Source organism: Orcinus orca, chromosome 13 (assembly GCF_937001465.1).
Source record: "Orcinus orca chromosome 13, mOrcOrc1.1, whole genome shotgun sequence".
NCBI classification, from domain to species: Eukaryota; Metazoa; Chordata; class Mammalia; order Artiodactyla; family Delphinidae; genus Orcinus; species Orcinus orca.
The window spans coordinates 13,253,040-13,268,814 of record NC_064571.1 but is presented as its reverse complement, the minus strand read 5'-3'; the positions used below and the strand labels follow the sequence as shown (position 1 = coordinate 13,268,814).

Below are 15,775 nucleotides of genomic sequence, written 5' to 3'. Positions count from 1 at the left end.
GCACCAGTGAAAGTTTAAACATAGATGTTCCCCTTCAGCATCTTGTGTTTCATTTATAACATGCCAGTTTAACAGGAAAAGAGTAGTGGATCTAGGCAGTCAGTAGTCAATCTCATGGCTGACACCTGCTTCATAGTGTGGCCTGGTACAGTTCCAGATATGTCAGAGACAGTCTTGTCTTGGTGTTAAACCTTATTAAATATGTAATTGTCATCTAACTTAATATGTTTTCTTTCTTTCACTGGCTGCAAAGCATCTTTAGGTATAGTTTGTTTACTTTCTTTACGAAAGTCTCTGGGCCTAGGGCTTGATGTTACCACTGACTTCCACGAGATGGCAGACTAAACCCATTTTTTGGTGTTAGGTGTTTGAAACCATTTTTAACACACATGCTCGTGCTCTTAATTACTGTTAAAAATCTTTTTTGAAAAAAAAAAAATCTTTTTTGCTTTTTCTTTAGATGGGCGGTATCAAACCGAGAAATGCTCATAGCCCAGAACAGCTCCTTGGAATTTAAGCTACACAGGCTCTATTTTATTAGCTTGTTAATGGGTGGAACTACAAATCAACGAGAGGCATTACAATATGCGAAAAATTTTCAGCCATTTGCCCTGAATCATCAAAAAGGTGAGTCTAGCGTCAGCTGTTTTTAATGGTTGGAACAGGACCATGGCCGCCACTGGAATTTAAGTTTATCTTAACTAGATCTAATACACATTTGCTAATAAACTGAAACAATTGTAGATGATAAATCACTTACTAAACAAAGCTTCTTGGCTGGCTCTAGAACAAAAGTAAAGCATTAAAGCCTCTTAGTTGAAAAGTCAGAGAGAGACATTGCATTTTGGGGGATTCTACATTAACCTAAGAGGAGACAGAGAAAACGTAAAGTATGCCCTTGCATCCCCCCACCGTACTGCTGTTATGGCCACGACAGAGTGTCTGAAGGTGCAACAGGGCAGCAGCAGTTACTCCCAGGTGTCAGTGTAGAGGGACTGACTAGTTTTACAGCCAAAGATATGTGATGACCCCATTTATGACATTATTATTACTTCTGTAGATAATGGTAATTATACTATGCTGTGTATAAATTATAAGTTCAGTATTTAGTGCGTCCCTTTTCTTCTTCTTTTTCTCTGTGCTGTTTCTTTAATAGAAACCAAGCTTAAGTACCAGAATTTTAAAAGACATTGTCAGTAAGTTATTTTATGCCATGTCAGCTGGGGGAATTCTTGCCTTTTTCAATGTATTGCCTGACAGCTCTGTTTCAGGTGTGATCATCACACCTCCAAATTGCTTCTGCTTTTGTTTAGACATTCAGGTTTTGATGGGAAGCCTCGTGTACCTGAGACAAGGGATTGAGAACTCACCATATGTTCACCTGCTTGACGCAAACCAGTGGGCTGACATCTGTGACATCTTTACACGGGATGCCTGTGCCCTCCTGGGGCTCTCCGTGGAGTCCCCGCTCAGTGTCAGGTATGGAAATTGTCCTGTTATTGAAATCTGCGTTGCATTGGTTAGTTCTGCTTAATTTGTTGTCTTGTTCTTGACGTTTAAAGCTGAGAGAACATGTGTCTTTCTGAAGAAGAGTACAGTTGGTATTTCAAGAGATCGTCACAATTGGCAGTGACCTAGTTCTAAGTGTGGTCTGTGATCCTTTGGGGGGTCTCTGAGAGCCTTTTCCACTGTGTTCACGTTGTGGGGTAAACTGCTCCAGCCTTAGCACAGATCGGGGCAGTGGTCCCAAACCCCACAAGGACTGGCTGTATTCCTCATCCACCACACACTTGCAGATATTTTAATTTTACTTAAGACTGTTCTTGACAAAACGTTAGATGTCACTCACTTTATTAAATTTCGACCTTTGAATATACATCTTTTTAACATTCTGTGTGCCCAAATAGGAAGCTCAGATAAAACACTTCAGCTCATGCCAAATCATGAGACAGTATGATGATTGTCTCAAGAAAAAGCATCTGTATAATGTTTGAGTTATGAGCTAAAAACTAGTTGCTTTTTTCCTGGAACACAGTTTTCACTTGAACACAGTTTTTACTTTTACATCTTAGAAGACAGACTGTAGTTACTCAGACTCAGGTTTTTAGGAGATATTTATTCAGATGAATGAAGTAAGCTTGTCGCATCAGGGAAAGCAACTGGTGGTATCTTTTGCTCCAGTGGTAAAATTCAAGATTGTAAGCTAAAATAGAAAGTTGGGAAAACTTGAACCGACCACTGTAAGCTTGACAGTTCCCCAATGCTTAAAGACATTTCTGATGAGATTGGTGGTAATAATAATGAATTTGAATTTTTTGATATTACATAATGAAATGTGCTAACACTTGGAAGATCAGTAAGATCTCACAAAATCATGCATGAGTAAAAGATTCATTCAGAGTCTGAGACCATTGGGTTTTAGTGGAGCAGGGTACGAAAAGTACAATGGCAAGGATTCACATTCCACTTTCCAACTAACATTTAAAAAAACTAGTACTTGTTGGGACTTCCCTGGTGGTCCAGCGGTTAAGACTCCATGCTCCCAATGCAGCGGGGGGAGCGGGGGCTGGGTTCAATCCCTGGTCAGGGAACTAGATCCCGCATGCCACAACTAAAGATTCCACATGCTACAACTGAAGATCCCGCGTGCTGCAACCAAAGACCCGGGGCAGCTAAATTCAAAACAAAACAAAACTACTATTTGTTGAATTTTGGTGTGGCATTAAAGAAGACTATCCACGGTTACCTGAAAAGGTGGTGTAAGTGCTACACATCTGTGCGAGGCTAGATTTCTTTCACTTACTTCAACCAAAAGAATACATTGCAACAGATTGAATGCAGAGGAAGTCGTAAGAATCCAGCTGTCTTCTGTTAAGCCAGACATTAGAAAGATTTGTAAAAACGTAAAACAATGCTGCTCTTCTCACAGGTTTATTTTTGGTTTGGAAAATACAGTTATTTTTTGTGAGACTGTTATTTATAACATGTTTTTTATTTTTAAGTGAATTAATCAATATTTTAATTCTCAGTTTTAATTTCTAATACAATAAATAATGATAGGTATAACCCACAAAATTAAATGCTCTTTGAGATCCTTAATGTTTAAGCCGGTAAAGGGGTCCTGAGATCCAAAAGGCTTAAGAACCAGTTTTAAGAAATAACTTTTTGGGGACTTCCCTGGCGGTCCAGTGGTTAGGACTCTGCTTCCACTGCAGGGGGCGCAGGTTCGATCCCTGGTCGGGGAGCTAAGATCCTACATGTGCCTTGCTGTGCAACCAAAAAAAAAAAAAAGAACCTTTTTAGCTCTTCTATTTATTTGGCTCCTCCAGTGTTTTGAATCCCTGCTACGTGCCAGGCATTGTGTGGGACACAAAGATGAATAAGGCGCAGCCTGCATTCCACAGGGGCTCCACCTGAACGGAGGAGACAGACTCGTGCAGTTAACTGTAAGGTGTGGTGGGGCTGCAGGTCTGGTTCTCTGGGACAGACTCTGAAATGAGCGGAGACTCACATGCAGGAAGTGTGCTGGGATCAGCTCCTGTGGGGAATGAAAGAAGCAGGGTCAGGCAGAGGGAGAAGCTGGACTGTGATCCAGTCTCACCAGAGGCCTCAGTCCACCCCTGCGGAGCTCTGGAGCTGCAGTGGCCTGTGGAGTTGTCCCAAATTGGTGCAACTTTTGTATCCTCAGGTGGAGCAGTCATCGAACGTGTCCCTGGTCAGGTCGCTTTCTCCAAATGAGGACAGTCCTGAAGGGGACTCAGTGGAGAGCTGACCGCCAGCACTTCTAGATGAGAAAGGTGCTTCTGCCCTGTACAGGGGTGATCTGGGTCTGGAAGGAACTGTGAAAGAAAATGTTTCAGAGTGTCATTAATGTTAAGAATGCCATTAATGGACTTCCCTGGTGGCACAGTAGTTGAGAATCTGCCTGCCAACGCAGGGGACACAGGTCCAAGCCCTGGTCCAGGAAGATGCCACACGCCGCGGAGCAACTAAGCCTGTGCACCACAACTACTGAGCCTGCACTCTAGAGCTCGCGAGCCACAACTACTGAAGCCCACGTGCCACAACTACTGAAGCCCACGTGCCACAACTACTGAAGCCTGCGTGCCTAGAGCCCGTGCTCCGCAACAAGAGAAGCCGCTGCAGTGAGAAGCCCAGCCACTGCAATGAAGAGTAGCCCCTGTTCGCCCCAACTAGAGAAAGCCCACGCACAGCAACAAAGACCCAATGCAGCCAAAAATAAAATAAAATAAAATAATTTTAAAAAAAAAGAATGCCATTAATGACTGGTAGGCAGAGCTTATTAAATCTGGTGGTTTTGTAAACTAAGACTGTGTGTGTGCGTGCACGCACGCAAAATAGGGGGCTTTGTAATGCTTTGAATCCAATGGCCAGGGTCCTCTGCACATAGCACGGAGTCTGGAGGAGTTGACGTTTCCTAGGACCAAGCTTTCTGACACCTGGCCTGGCATTAACATTTCCTCTTCTGCCTTCCCAGTTTCTCAGCAGGTTGTGTGGCACTGCCAGCTTTAATTAATATCAAAGCTGTGATCGAACAGAGGCAGTGCACTGGAGTTTGGAACCAGAAAGATGAATTACCTGTGAGTGCCATTTTCTGTTAGTTATTACCTCTCCTGTCATTAGAAGAACGTGGATGTTAAGGATTTTAAATGCCTGTCTTGCCTTTTAGTCAGGGAACATTACTGTAGCCTTTTGACAGGGGATCTTTTATGTGTATGTAGACATGACTAAACAGTAGAAGTGGGGAGCTAGTACATTTTGGAGGCGCTGGAAGATCTTTCTTGCCATTTTGACTTAGAGTGGCAGTGACAGCTAATGAAGGAAAGCATCAGAAGTGGGGAGGGTGGATATACTGTAGCGTGTGGTATGTTCTAAGTGCAGGTGCTAAACCACTCGTACTGTGAGCTTTTTAAAATATGAAAGCAGGGAGTCCACTTGATTTAGTTTTGTCTGGAACATTGATATTTATGAGATCATGGGCTTGTGCTGGTTATATTTTTCTAATACCAATTAAAATAAGTGTATAGCTGTTAAAGGTCGTCGCAGTGACATCTGCGGTCATCAGTGGCCCTCCCGTGCTGTGTGTCCACCGTTGTCATGGACTGGGCCATGGTTTTAAATATCTGCTCCAGTCACTTGCCAGCTCTGTAACTTCTCAAACCAGTAGTTTGTCCGTCTCTGAAATGGGGACCGTCCTTTTCTTTATGGGGCTATTAAAGGCTGGAGGTAACAGAGGGATGCTTAGAATAATATAGGACACATAGTAGGTAGTCAGGTTTTGTTGCCGTAGTAGTTATGACATGGAGCAGTAACAAAGGTCATCGTGTGTGTATGTTTCCATCAGGCCTCTGACAGTAGGCACTGAAACTTTGACGGGAATTACCATTCCTGTCTTGACTTGGTCACAGATCCTAAAGGGCCAAAATATGCATTTGGCTTTTTGCTTTTTTTCTGCCACCCCTGTGCGCAGGTTTATCTGCAATTACCCTGTTCTTCCAGCTGGTAACTGTCGGTTGGTTGCCCCAGCTTCTCAGAGATCTGTCCTGATTAAAGGCGCAGGTGCACTGCCAGTCCTGAGCGTGGTCGGGACACGAGCAGGACCCTGCATGGCTGCTGCTCATCTGAGCAAGTGAAACGAACTTGAGTCTTCACTCGCTTTGCTGAGGCAGGTGCCTGCAAGAACCTGGCAGTTTCCCAGGTGTATTGTCAGTATCTTTGACACTTGCGCACTAGAGCAAAGCACACTGAAATCTGAATTCACCCAAAGCCTGTGTGTCAGGGTGATAAAACAGTTGCGGGGAGGGCGGTGGGGGGGGATGATCTGGTCATTTTTTCTCAGGATTATTGTTACACTTTGCCACCTTTCTTGAAAGAATCTGAGCAATAGACTATTATGTTGCTACAGCCATTTTAGGTTTAAAAGGAAAGAAAACAGTAAGAACTCATGTTTGTGGAGCCTCTGTGCTGTGCTAACCACTATGCTAAGGTGGTTTCATAGCTTTTGTTTTGTTCACTGCAAAGAGAGAGAGCTGATACAAGTGCTGTGAGCTCAGATGGATGGGTTGTGAATTCTCCTGCTGAACTTTAATTTAAAGCCCTTGTTTCAGGTAGTTTCTCTGGACAGTTACACATAAAACATGGAAAAGATCTGGATCTGAAGCCCACACAGCAGTAAACAATGTTTAGTCTGCCTTTAAAGGAATTATCACGCTGAATTGTATCACCTAGCTAAGGGTGCTGTAAAAACAGTCAGGAGTCTCGCGGGTTTACTCTTCGATATTTGCTGATGGATTTTCAAGAGCATTTGACTTCTAGAGTGTTGCCTTGCCTTTGACTCTTGCTCTCAGGCAGCAGAATTTGGTTTGATACGTAGTGTTAAAAATAATTTAGAATTGTGAGGTAATACTTTGAATCCCAAAGACTGTCCATCTTTGGTTAGTTTAGAAGAGTGCTGTAAAAAGTTACCTTCAGATGAGTAGGTTTGATAAATGTTCTTTGCTGCAGAGTACGTACTGACATGTGGATGGTTTTCTGTAATATAACTTGAGCCTTTTACCTTTTTTTAAAAACAGATTGAAGTGGACCTTGGTAAAAAGTGCTGGTATCACTCAATATTTGCCTGTCCTATTCTTCGTCAGCAAACCACAGATAACAATCCACCCATGAAATTGGTCTGTGGTCACATTATATCAAGAGATGCCCTGAATAAAATGTTTAATGGTAGCAAGTAAGTGTCTGACTTTTTCAGTGTCAGTAAAAAAAAAAAAACAAAAGAGAAACAAATACTCTTTTGGAACTTAGTGGGAAGATAAGTAACAAGGATAAATAAATGTAGCTAGAATTTAGAAAGAAATAGATTTCTTAACTACTTATTTAGTTTAGTGGGTGGTATCTTTTCTCAGGCTTTATTAGTCTTTGTTCGTGAATTTATTGATTAGATTTATAACCGTGATCTTTAACTGTTAACTTTTTGGGTGGGTGGTACATTGTCATCCCAGCCCTTCCCCTCCCTTTTACACAAATGGTAGCATACTATACACTGTTCTGAACTTTGCTTTTTTTCACTTAGTGATACATCTTGGAGATTTTTTTCTGGTGTAGAAAGAGCCCTCGTTCTTTTTTAAAGCTGTAGATTATTCTGTCATATGGAAATGTGATGATTTATTTAACCGGCTCCCTGATGATGAACATTTAACTTTTGTTACTATAAAGTGAATTACCGTATCTATATGTGATTTATAAATTTGTAGAATTGTAATTCAACAGGTATATACATTTATAATTTCTATACATAATGAACCCAAACTTAAAAATACAGTCTCAAAACCCTATTTCTAGCTAAGGCAGCTAGAAAATTTCTCATTGGAGTTCATTTCAGACCCATTATGGTGAAGTCTTTCTTTTAAGAGAAGGCCCTGGAGCAGTTCATGTTCTTCCCAGAAACCCTGGGAGTGCAGGTAGGTGGTGACTTGAAGCCAGAGCTTGGTCTTGGTTCAGACCATGCTGGTTTCACGTGCCACTGCAGGGTATTGTGTGCCACGCCAGGGCACGTAGGCGGCTCTGGGTAGGCTGCATGCCTTGTAGGCTTAGCAGCTGGCATCAGGGTTGCTGCATGTGAGTGGATTGTGACACCAGTGCCTCTGAAAGTCATTTTGAGATAGGTATAAGCTAAACCTTGGAGAAGAAAAATTGGATTTACTTCTGAAACCCCGAAAGCAATTTTCAGAACAGTTGTCTTTGTTTTCAAAATAGTTTTCACTGATTTCCACTGAAGAAGAGCCTTGGAGTTTAGCGTCTGGCTTGGATGGTGTTTCTTTGTGACCCTTCAAAGCTTGGCTGTTACATTAAGGGAAAGCACAGTTAATCCTCAAAGCAAAAAACAGACGTGTGTGTGTGTGTGTGTGTGTGTGTAATTGCTAAAGACTCTATAACTAGATAAAAATTGAATGCTCAGTACTGATCCTGTTCCTTGATTTAATGTTTTCTTTCTTGTCTTTAGATTAAAATGTCCATATTGTCCAATGGAACAAAGTCCAGGGGATGCCAAACAGATATTTTTCTGAAGAAATAACTTTAGTTTGCAATTTGTAAGTGAAACTGAATCGAGAGAACGTTCCATTTAATGCAGCTAACCAAGGACTCCCATGTTTATATAAGCTAATGCTCCGGAAACTTTGCCAACATTTTAGTGTGTACACACTGAGGGGAGTGCTCCAGATGAATATTATCATAGGGCTTTATTATATTCTTGGTCTTCATTTCTGATCAAGTAAATACACCAGCAGTTGTCATTCAATGCAGGTTTTTGTACTTAATTATATGGTGATTTTTTTACTTTTTAAGAGCAGAAACAGAAATTTACCTTCCTGCCATGTGTTTAATATCTCTCCTGCTTTTACTTTTGTCATTCTCCTGATAACTGTAAGCCTTGAGAATGTTTGTGAAAAAGTTTTATTTCCTGTTATGTGTACATAATTAAATGAAAATTCTTCAGAAAAAGTTTGAAAAACTGAATTATGGTTATGAAACTAATTTGCAGGGGTTATTTTGCTTAAGGAAGAGAGCTGTGATAGATTCCAAATTTGTTTTTTGATGTTTTCCTCTGCTTCAGCTCTCACCAAGTAGTCAGCAGACCTGCATCTGAGGTCTGCTTGTAGCCCCAGCAGGCTGCCTGTTATAAAATTCCATCACCAGTTTATTAGCAGGTTGGTGTGAGCAGTCTTCCACTAGAACAGAGTGGAAGCAGTACTATTGTTTCTTTGCTTTTATTGCCAAGAGGTGCTTGTTTTAAAAGAGTGTTCAATAAAACAAAATTGTGACGTTAGAAGTGTTCTTAAGTTGATATTTGCTCTCTTGGTCTTGGTAGCCCTCTTCTGTCAAATCTGCTTTCAGGACTTGGCTGTTTATATTGCGTTTGTATATCATTGCAGGCACAGTGTTGCGTGTATGTATATATATATATATGTGTGTGTGTATATATATATGTGCACCAGCATCAAACATTGTGTATCTGGAGGGGAAGAAGCATGTTCCGGTCCTAAAATGCAGTTACCAGACTCATCACTTTCAACCCTTAAACTTAGAAGCTAACAGATTTTCTGTAGTGCAGAATATGTTCATTGCTGTTTTTATATTTGAATAGTATACTGTTCAATGCCTCTCTTCTGCAAAGCATATCATCTCACTGACTGTGAATCTGTATATTATTCTCATGGATACAGATAATGATCTTTTCTCTTGTGAGGTATCTTCATTTAATGCACTGTCCAGAAATAGCCATGCGTAAGAGTCTTTCTCTGGATGCTGAACTACGTGGAAAAGACTTCTGTGGACATAATTCTGACTTAAACCCATGAAGTTACTTCATTTTGAGAAGGACGTCATATGGAAATCACCAAATACTTTGCAACTCTGTGTCGTCTGACATGGAACCGAATACCAATAGAGGAAAACTTTCATGAGAAAATGAAGAAAGAAGAAAACACAGAAGCAAAGAGAAACGTGACGCTTCACATTTTAAACTGCAGATTGACTTCGTTTGCGGGGGAGGGAGATCCCAGATTTGGTGCTAAGTTAATTGGAAACGGGCAGCATTTGCTGTAGTGTATCCTAGCCTGGCTGGTGTATCCTGAAATGTTCACCTGAGGGAACGGGGATTTGTTTGTAAAGGAAAGGGGTACTGCTTGATTGCTGTGTGTGATCAGGCTGATGGCAGGAGGTACTGTGTGCTGGGGGGCTTAGCCAGGGATCGATTGGCCTGTCGAGCCGCTTGCCGTGCCCAGCCTCCGGCTCAGCCTCATGGCTTTCCTGTTGGCACCCTCTGTCCACTAACACAGTGAAGGAAGGGAGCAGAGAGAAGCTCCTTGGACTCTAGGAGAAGGTAGAGAACTCCAGGCGACACTCTGGCCGAGGATGTAAAATTGCTTTATTATGTATTTTTTCCTTTGAATGAAACCCAGAGTGTCTTTTTTTTTTTTTTTTACCTTTTTCTCACTAGGCCAGATGTAGTTTTAGTTTTAGTTACAACTTACTCTCACCTTTCCACCTCAAATACCTGCACAACATTTAGGCTTTACATAAGGTTGGGACAATACAGACATTGCTCCAGAGGCTGGTGGTAAATGTCTATTGGCGGCCAGACACTTCACACAGCTGGCTCAGGCCAGTTTCAAGGAGAAAATCAGGAGAGAGCTCTGCTTTGTCCCTCTCCCCGTGTTGGAAATCCTGCTGACAGTTTTCTGTGCAGCTCATGAAACTTTAGAAAGAATATGCTTTAATGGAAGCATTGGATTTTACAGCTTCCTGTGCGAGGTCCTTGTGGTCCCACTGGGCAGGGTTAGGGCCAAAAATTTGAAACTCTATTGATCTGACAATTTAACGTGCAAATGATGTCTTCTAACCTTCTTTAATTAAATGCATGGACTTCAAATTCACTGGTGACTAAATGTGAAGGAGAGAGGTGGATTTGAAGAGGCCAGACCTTAACCAAAGATGCTGAAATACAACGTGCTGTCCTTTCTGCTCTAGAAACACCTTCACCAATGGTGTCAGGACCATGTCATTACTGAGGCCGTCAGTCAGCAGTGCGGGAGGATGCGCTTCGTCGCTCTCTGCTTCCTCCTGCAAAAGGTCGTGAAAAAGAGCCAATGTTTTTACAGTCAGACTAGTTACGTCCATTGAAAACAGAATTTCAGAGTGGTTTCTTAAATTTCTTTAGGAAACCATTTCCATTTACCAGTCATGGACAGAGGCCATGGGACTATGCTAAACCAGTAAAACCTTATCAGATTCTTAGATTCTGATTTAGAGCATCTGTGCTTTCAAGTACCATCTGAAGTGCAGTGGCTAAGGTTGTCTTTTGATCTTTTTTTCTCCTTTGTGTGATCATCACAAATGCCATTTCTGTTGCTTTAGTGGTGATCATAAGATACTTCTAATACATAAATGAACGGGTATTGGTGCCTCTTGATTTTTAAAATTTTGAAGAAAAGAGCCACCTCATATTCATAGGGTGTGTGAGTATTTTGTGGGTGAATGAGCCTTTGATTGAAACTAAGGAGATTATGAAGTAAATCTTTTGTTTTGACTTTTGTGTAGCAGCTGATGTATACAGAGACACTAAACCCCACGCCACATTTTGTGGGGGAATGAGGATCCTTTTTTCTCTCCAGGTAGTCCCACAGGTTATGCAGTTTAAGTTCAGTATATTTTACGCTGTGAGTTATTTTCCACCTCGGTGGTTTCAGCCTTTGGGACAGTAGATACTGCAAAAACCAGGAACTTTGGTTTATCTGCACAAGACAAGCTGCTGGTAGACATTAGCCCTCTGGTTTTCCAGCTCAACCTCTGATTAAGTGGATTGACAGTCAGGCTGGCCAGTCTACTTAGTCAGCTGACTCAGGTTATTTTCAGGGAAGGCATGGAGGCATGTTCGGTTAATTTCATCACTAGGATGTGTAAGGTGAAGACACAAACCAAATACCTTTAATTACTTAACTCTTCGTACATTGTCTTTGGTAACACTAGAATGCTCTGGTCTTGGGGGGATGTTAGCAAGGAACACAACAGAAGGTTTGGTGCTTCGTAAGCCTGTCCAGCTGTGGCAGGTTTTATGTGGCACAATGGTGTTTACCATAAGCAGGTACAAACTTCATGAACTGTTCTTAACGATAATTAAATAGATACCAAAAATGGAATGACAAATGTATTTTAATAGCAGATGAGGCAATTAGTTTTAGGGCGAGTTTTTCCGCTGTTGATTCTACTTCAAGACGTAGGGAGAGAAAACAGTTTCGTTTTCAAGACATTTCCCTCTACAGTTTGATACTGTAGTGAGCATATGCTTCACTTACTTCCAAAGAGGCAGAAGCAGCTGGAACTGGCTTATAGCACATGCTTTGTTTCACGTTATGGGTGATGACCTACACTCTTATTTTAATGTTCTCCAGCAAGGCAGATGTGGGGCTCACGAGGACTTAGTGCCTGATCTTTTCTTTGGGGAAGGGGTGGGAGTGAATGTATCGGGGATGGGAGGGAAGCTAAGAGAAGAAAATGGGAGCGTGAATGAGTGTGCATGTGTCTGAAATTCACCATTACCCCCACCTGTGTCTAGCAAGGAACAGGTATTTAATGTATTTTGCTCCTGACTGCAGTGTGCATGTATTTTTTTGCCCTCCTCCATGTTTTCTAGACTTATACTAAAAGGATTCATCAAATCATCTTGTTCAGATGGCTCAGGATTGTATTTCTTTTGCTTACCCTGTGCTCTTGGGTTCTATAGTATTTCTATAATTATGTAACAATAGTGTTGCACTGTAATCTATCATATAGAGCTATATGTATGGAAAATTTTGATCAGTTTTTTTAAGAAATGTATCCTGTTTGCAAAGGCACAATAAAGTTGCATCTTATAGACTATAGGCAATAAAGCTAACAATAAACCTTATTTAACACAAACCATATTCACATTCTCTGTTCATTTGATCTTGAGAAAAGTCTAGCATATCCAGTAGTTTCAGGGATATCATTTTAACTTAAAAGGTTCTGATATATTTAATTTATAAATTTCAGACTGCTATAATAGAGTTTTGGAAAACTATAAGAAATGCTTTGTTAATGTGTGTATTCCTATGTAAAACACATGGCTTCTCCTGTGTATATTTTTAAAAATTAAAAAGAAATGCACATTTGAAAAGTGTTTTGTGGAACCAGTCTGTATAAATGTGACAGGTGCCAGAGGTAGGACGGAGGGAGTATGGAGGTAAGAGAACATCGCTGTCTGTATTTGCTGAGGGTCTGCATGTAAAGAATTTGAGCAGATATCTTTGTCACCATCTCATCCTGTTTCTGGGCCACCGGCACTGTGAGAAGAGGAGGTGGCTGGGCACTGTCCCCAGTTTCTGAGGGGGGAATCGGGTTAATGCTTACAGGTTCCTGCCCCTCATACTCATCCTGTGGTTGCCTGGGACCCTCTGACCAAGTGAATAGTGTGTGACCGGGAAGAGGGGCCCGGAAACAGCTCTGCCCAGGCTGCTGGTGGAGTGGGGCGTGAACACCAAGCTTTGCCAAGGAGGAACAGAGGACGAATGGTCTCGTCATCACCGTGACACACTAAGGTGGTAGAGACCAAGGATCTGTTTGTGCTGCTTCTGTGTATTTTCTCAGAGAGAGAGACTCATCAGAACTATATATTTAATGCTTATGTGCGGTGCGCTCTGATACTTTTTATTATTTGGTTAATGCTCGTCAAAACAATTGATTTCATGACTCTCTAATGGGTCGGGATCCACTGTGTAAAAAAGCCTTGCGTTGGGAATTCCCTGGCGGTCCAGTGGTCAGGATTCTGCGCTTTCAAGGCTGAGGGCCAAGAAGCCGCGAGGTCCAGCATGAATGGATGCGTGCGTGCATGGATGGATGGATAGATGGATGGGGGGTTAGGCAAGCCAGCCAGCCTTGCATTAAGGGACGATAGTGTAATGATCCATCCACAAAGCTTCACTGAAATCTCCTGTCAATATGTATGATAGAAAGTATTTTTTCTTTTTCCAAAAACCTTTTCCTTGCAGCGGGGTGTTACGCTCCCGTGAGCCTTCCATGCTAGCAAATGTAATAATTCTGAACATTAGAAGCACTGCCTAAGCAAGGGCTCACGTGTGTCAGGGAATTTTGTACCTCCTTAGCTATGCTTCCTTCCAGCTTAGGAAAGTGCAAAGTGCTTCAAGCTAAATACTGGCTTGTGCGATAGAATCCATTAGTAACTTAAGCAGTTGTGTGCCTGTTACATGCAGAAAGTATTTAACATATCATGGAATGACATCTTCAGTCATTCAACATGGAATTTTTTTTTTAAGCGCCAGGCACTGGGAGGAAGCAAGTTCCTGGGCCTTCAGGAGCTTATGGACTGCTGGTAGGTGCAGAAAAGTAGAAAAGTACAAAGACCCTGTAGTGAGGTTAATTCCCACCAGTGACCTAGCTACTGGAGGATGATGGGAGAGAAGAGAAAGGAGAGATGTAATGATTTATGTGTGTGTTGGGGGGGGGGCGTTGGCTGCACCCCGCAGCTTGCGGGAATCTTAGTTCCCTAACCAGGGATCGAACCCGCGCCCTCGGCAGTGAAAGCGTGAAGTCCTAACCACTGGACCGCCAGGAAATTTCCTGATTTGTGTGTCTTTAAGGTCCACTCTGGCCACAGTGGTCTGAAAGGTGGTTGGGGAGAGGAGGAGTTTAGACCCTGGGAGGCCAGTACAGTAGGTAATGAAGCTGAGAGTGAGTTTCTCTTGAGCACTCTAGGTTCCGGGAGGAGAGTGGTGAACAAGACAGACTTGGTCTCTACTCTCAGTGAGGGTGATCTGAGAGAAGTGTGATGAAAATGCAGCAAGGTGATGCTTTTGTCACACACAGTGCTCCAGAATCTTTTGTAATATATAGAGGCATTGAAGCGTTCTTGTCTCTCAAAGCGATGGGACTCCTTGCTCTGGTATTCTAGAAGATATTCCCATTTCTTTCTATTGTCCCCAGTTTCTAGGTGAGTTTCTAACTTCTCCACACTCTGCTTACGTATACTGGTCCCCTACACTATGGGGGTTGTGTAATGATATGCCAGTCTCCCGTTGGGACTGGTCTTTTTTTTTTTTTTTTTGTGGTACGCGGGCCTCTCACTGTCGTAGCCTCTCCCGTTGCGGAGCACAGGCTCCGGACGCGCAGGCTCAGCGGCCATGGCTCACGGGCCCAGCCGCTCCGCGGCATGTGGGATCTTCCCGGACCGGGGCACGAACCCGTGTCCCCTGCATCGGCAGGCGGACTCTCAACCACTGCGCCACCAGGGAAGCCCGGGACTGGTCTTTTTACTCCGTTTGAATACTGCATTCAGCCACAGAGCAAGTGCTGCCCTTCAAATGACGGTCTTTGGTGTCCTTTCCCCTCTGAAGCAAAGATGTACCTTAAAAGGAAACACGTTATTTGTTAGCGTTCAAGACTGTTTCGGGAGCTTTCCCCTTTTGATCAGGTTAGAAATGCATTTTAGGTTTCCTTTCATTCAACACAAGACTATTGCTTTTAGTTATTTTAGATTAGGGAGCTAGTCAGCCCTACAGAGGAATTTCACAGGAAATTATTACATTGTCGTGAAAGCTTTGACAGGTGGTTCTGGAAATCTGGGCTGAGGGTCCGTGTCTGTGCTACTGCGTATCATTTAGCACCATGTGTGCTGCAGGCAGTCTGGGGTATGTGTGGTGACGTCACGCTATCAGGGGACCCAGGCTCCTGTCATTCTGCTCCACAGCCTTGACGTGTGGCCTCAGTTTCACCTCTGATCATATCTGTGTTCCAGGCAGGAAGGAGGAGGAGAGGAGTGGGGAAAGAACAGGCTTCCAGCTGAGTTAGCCCCTTGAAGTCTTTCCTGGAAGCTCTACGCAGTGACTGACTAGCCACGTTTGGCTGCAAGGAAGTCTGGGAAATGTAGTCTTTGAGCCTGGCACATCGCCACCTGTAATAAAATGAAAGTTCTGTTGGTAAGGAAGAAGGGGAGAATGGTTGTTAGGAAGGCAACCTGCAGTCTCTGCCACCCTTAACCATGTATTTCAGCCAGGAAACAGGTGAAATTTGAGTCACAGAATGGAATTAAGTCATCAGCACCAGTAGTCAATGCTTTCACCTGCCCTGAGATACTGGACAAATGAGGAGTTAGCTATCAGTGCTTTTCACTGACACTACGTCTCCTGGAGCTGCATTTCTTGGCCCCTGGTGGTATTCAGAA

The 15,775-nt window shown here is 42.7% G+C and overlaps 1 protein-coding gene across 3 annotated transcripts in view; it reads left to right on the top strand.

Annotated features, from left to right (window-relative positions):
* Positions 1–12,477, top strand: part of RMND5A (required for meiotic nuclear division 5 homolog A) — a 61,108-nt gene extending 48,631 nt beyond the window's left edge. Inside the window, exons 5-9 of one of the 3 annotated variants that reach the window (XM_004286652.4) lie at positions 461–627; positions 1,314–1,479; positions 4,499–4,601; positions 6,594–6,748; positions 8,021–12,477. In XM_004286652.4, coding sequence (XP_004286700.1) covers positions 461–627; positions 1,314–1,479; positions 4,499–4,601; positions 6,594–6,748; positions 8,021–8,084 — 655 coding nt within the window. In that variant the 3' untranslated portion in view covers positions 8,085–12,477. Of the gene's footprint in view, positions 1–460; positions 628–1,313; positions 1,480–3,688; positions 4,275–4,498; positions 4,602–6,593; positions 6,749–8,020 lie in introns of those variants that run through there. The other 2 variants (XM_033418064.2, XM_033418065.2) reach the window with 2 other exon arrangements.
* Positions 12,478–15,775: the final 3,298 nt, after the last annotated feature.